The sequence below is a fragment of the Lolium rigidum genome, chromosome 6 (genome assembly GCF_022539505.1).
Source record: "Lolium rigidum isolate FL_2022 chromosome 6, APGP_CSIRO_Lrig_0.1, whole genome shotgun sequence".
NCBI lineage: Eukaryota > Viridiplantae > Streptophyta > Magnoliopsida > Poales > Poaceae > Lolium > Lolium rigidum.
The window spans coordinates 222,759,273-222,760,943 of record NC_061513.1 but is presented as its reverse complement, the minus strand read 5'-3'; the positions used below and the strand labels follow the sequence as shown (position 1 = coordinate 222,760,943).

Below are 1,671 nucleotides of genomic sequence, written 5' to 3'. Positions count from 1 at the left end.
GACATAATTCACTCGACCAAGTAATACTCGACATGCCAAAGATGGCGGAATTCAATCATGAAAATAATATTCGAGGTGCCGATATTAATTGAGGTTGACTATTGAAGTAATATATGTAAGTTTTTTTCCGGAACAACAGAGAGTGGAAGAACTGTGATTATTTTGCAGCTCTGTAGGTTGTTGAACCACTTGTTTTAGATTGGAATTAATCTCACAAACACAATCTGATTTTGGTACATGACTCACATATGTGTGCTGGGGACTAGTACATTTTAGACCCGGAAAACTGATATGTTTGAGCATGGTTGGTGACATTGCCAGGTGTGTCACAGTTGTTTTTTAAAGTGGTGAAATACCAGAAAAAGAAGTCTATAAATTGGTCACAGCCCTTCAACTTCAATATGTATTGTGAGGAAAAAGTAAAAACAACAGAGGAGGGTAGACCGTCGTGGCCCACAAAATTTCTAGAATATTCTTCGAAGCAAATTAATTCACATGTCTGGAGTGCTAAATGATCTTTTTTTTCTGCAATTATAGGAAACATATCGACAATACCATGTCTGGAGTAACATTATTTTCTGAACAAAAGCTGAAAGAGACAGACACACGATTTGAAACGATCAGATCTGCGACTGCGTCACTGCGCGAAGAAGCATTCAGTTGGTCGAGGCAGCGGCCGCCGCAGCCTGCATCACCTTGGCATAGGCATACTCCATCAGCCTCTGCACATCCGGCATGACCGCTTCAACCTGCTCCAGTTGGCCGAAGCGCTCCGCCCACGCGGCCAGGAGCGGGGTCCTGGAGGGGTCGAAGGTCTTCACGCCCTGCATCGCATCAATGGCGCGCACCCACCCGAGGAGCCCGCCGAGGATGACGTCCACATAACCGGCGCTCTCGCCACCGAAGAAAGGCTTCCCCTTGGAGCATTCGCTCAGGCCACCCTCAAGGGTCACTATGGCAGCAGCCGTCTTCTCCTTCCCCTCCGTTTTGTCCTCCTCCGTCTTGCCGCTCGAAGCCTGGCTCGACGCTTTCAGGAGCTGCACCAAAAACAAACCACACCACCGTCCAAAAGCTCAAATTAAGCACACCGGCACAACTGATCAAACGATGTACGCGAGCTAAACAATGTCAATACCGTGTCCTCAATGAAGGCGGCCCAGAAGCGAGCGACGGCGCGTTCGTAGGGGTCGGCGGGGAGCAGGGCGGGGCCGGTGCCGGCGAAGGCCTCGTCGATGTACTGCACGATGACCGATGACTCGCAGACGGGCTTGCCGTTGTGGATCAGCACCGGCACCTTCTTGTGGATAGGGTTGGACTTGAGGAGCAGCTCGCTCTTGTTCTTGAGGTCCTCCTCGACGAACTCGTAGCTGATGCCCTTGAGGCGGAGCGCGATCTGCACTCGCACAACGTACGGGCTCGCCCACGATCCGATCAGCCTCAGCTCCTCTCCTCCTTCGGCCATTGCTGCTATCTCGAGGTCTCAGCTTACCAGGTAGCTTGCGTACGTGCGTGTCCTACTTTTGCTCGGTTCTTGCTGACTTCTTGGTGTTGGCTGTCGACCAGCGGGCAGCAGTATATATAGAGAGAATTGTGGTGCTGGCTTTGAAATATGTAACTAACCATTGGAATAAACAAATTAAATATCGACTATCCTCAAGAACACGTGATGGA

At 50.2% G+C, this 1,671-nt stretch overlaps 1 protein-coding gene across 1 annotated transcript; it reads right to left on the bottom strand.

Annotated features, from left to right (window-relative positions):
- Positions 1-656: 656 nt before the first annotated feature.
- On the bottom strand, positions 657-1,465 carry LOC124665344 (probable glutathione S-transferase GSTU6). Its single transcript, XM_047202755.1, has 2 exons — positions 1,136-1,465; positions 657-1,037 (listed from the first exon to the last, which is right to left on the bottom strand). Exons 1-2 carry the CDS (start codon positions 1,460-1,462, stop codon positions 657-659), a joined length of 708 nt encoding a protein of 235 aa, XP_047058711.1. The 5' UTR covers positions 1,463-1,465.
- Positions 1,466-1,671: the final 206 nt, after the last annotated feature.

Excerpts from the sequence above, each read along its gene's own strand:
- LOC124665344 (XM_047202755.1), bottom strand. The coding sequence starts at position 1,462 with ATGGCCGAAGGAGGAGAGGAGCTGAGGCTGATCGGATCGTGGGCGAGC. Across the intron at positions 1,038-1,135 it reads CCGCCTTCATTGAGGACACG|CTCCTGAAAGCGTCGAGCCA; the intron begins GTATTGACATTG and ends TTTTTGGTGCAG.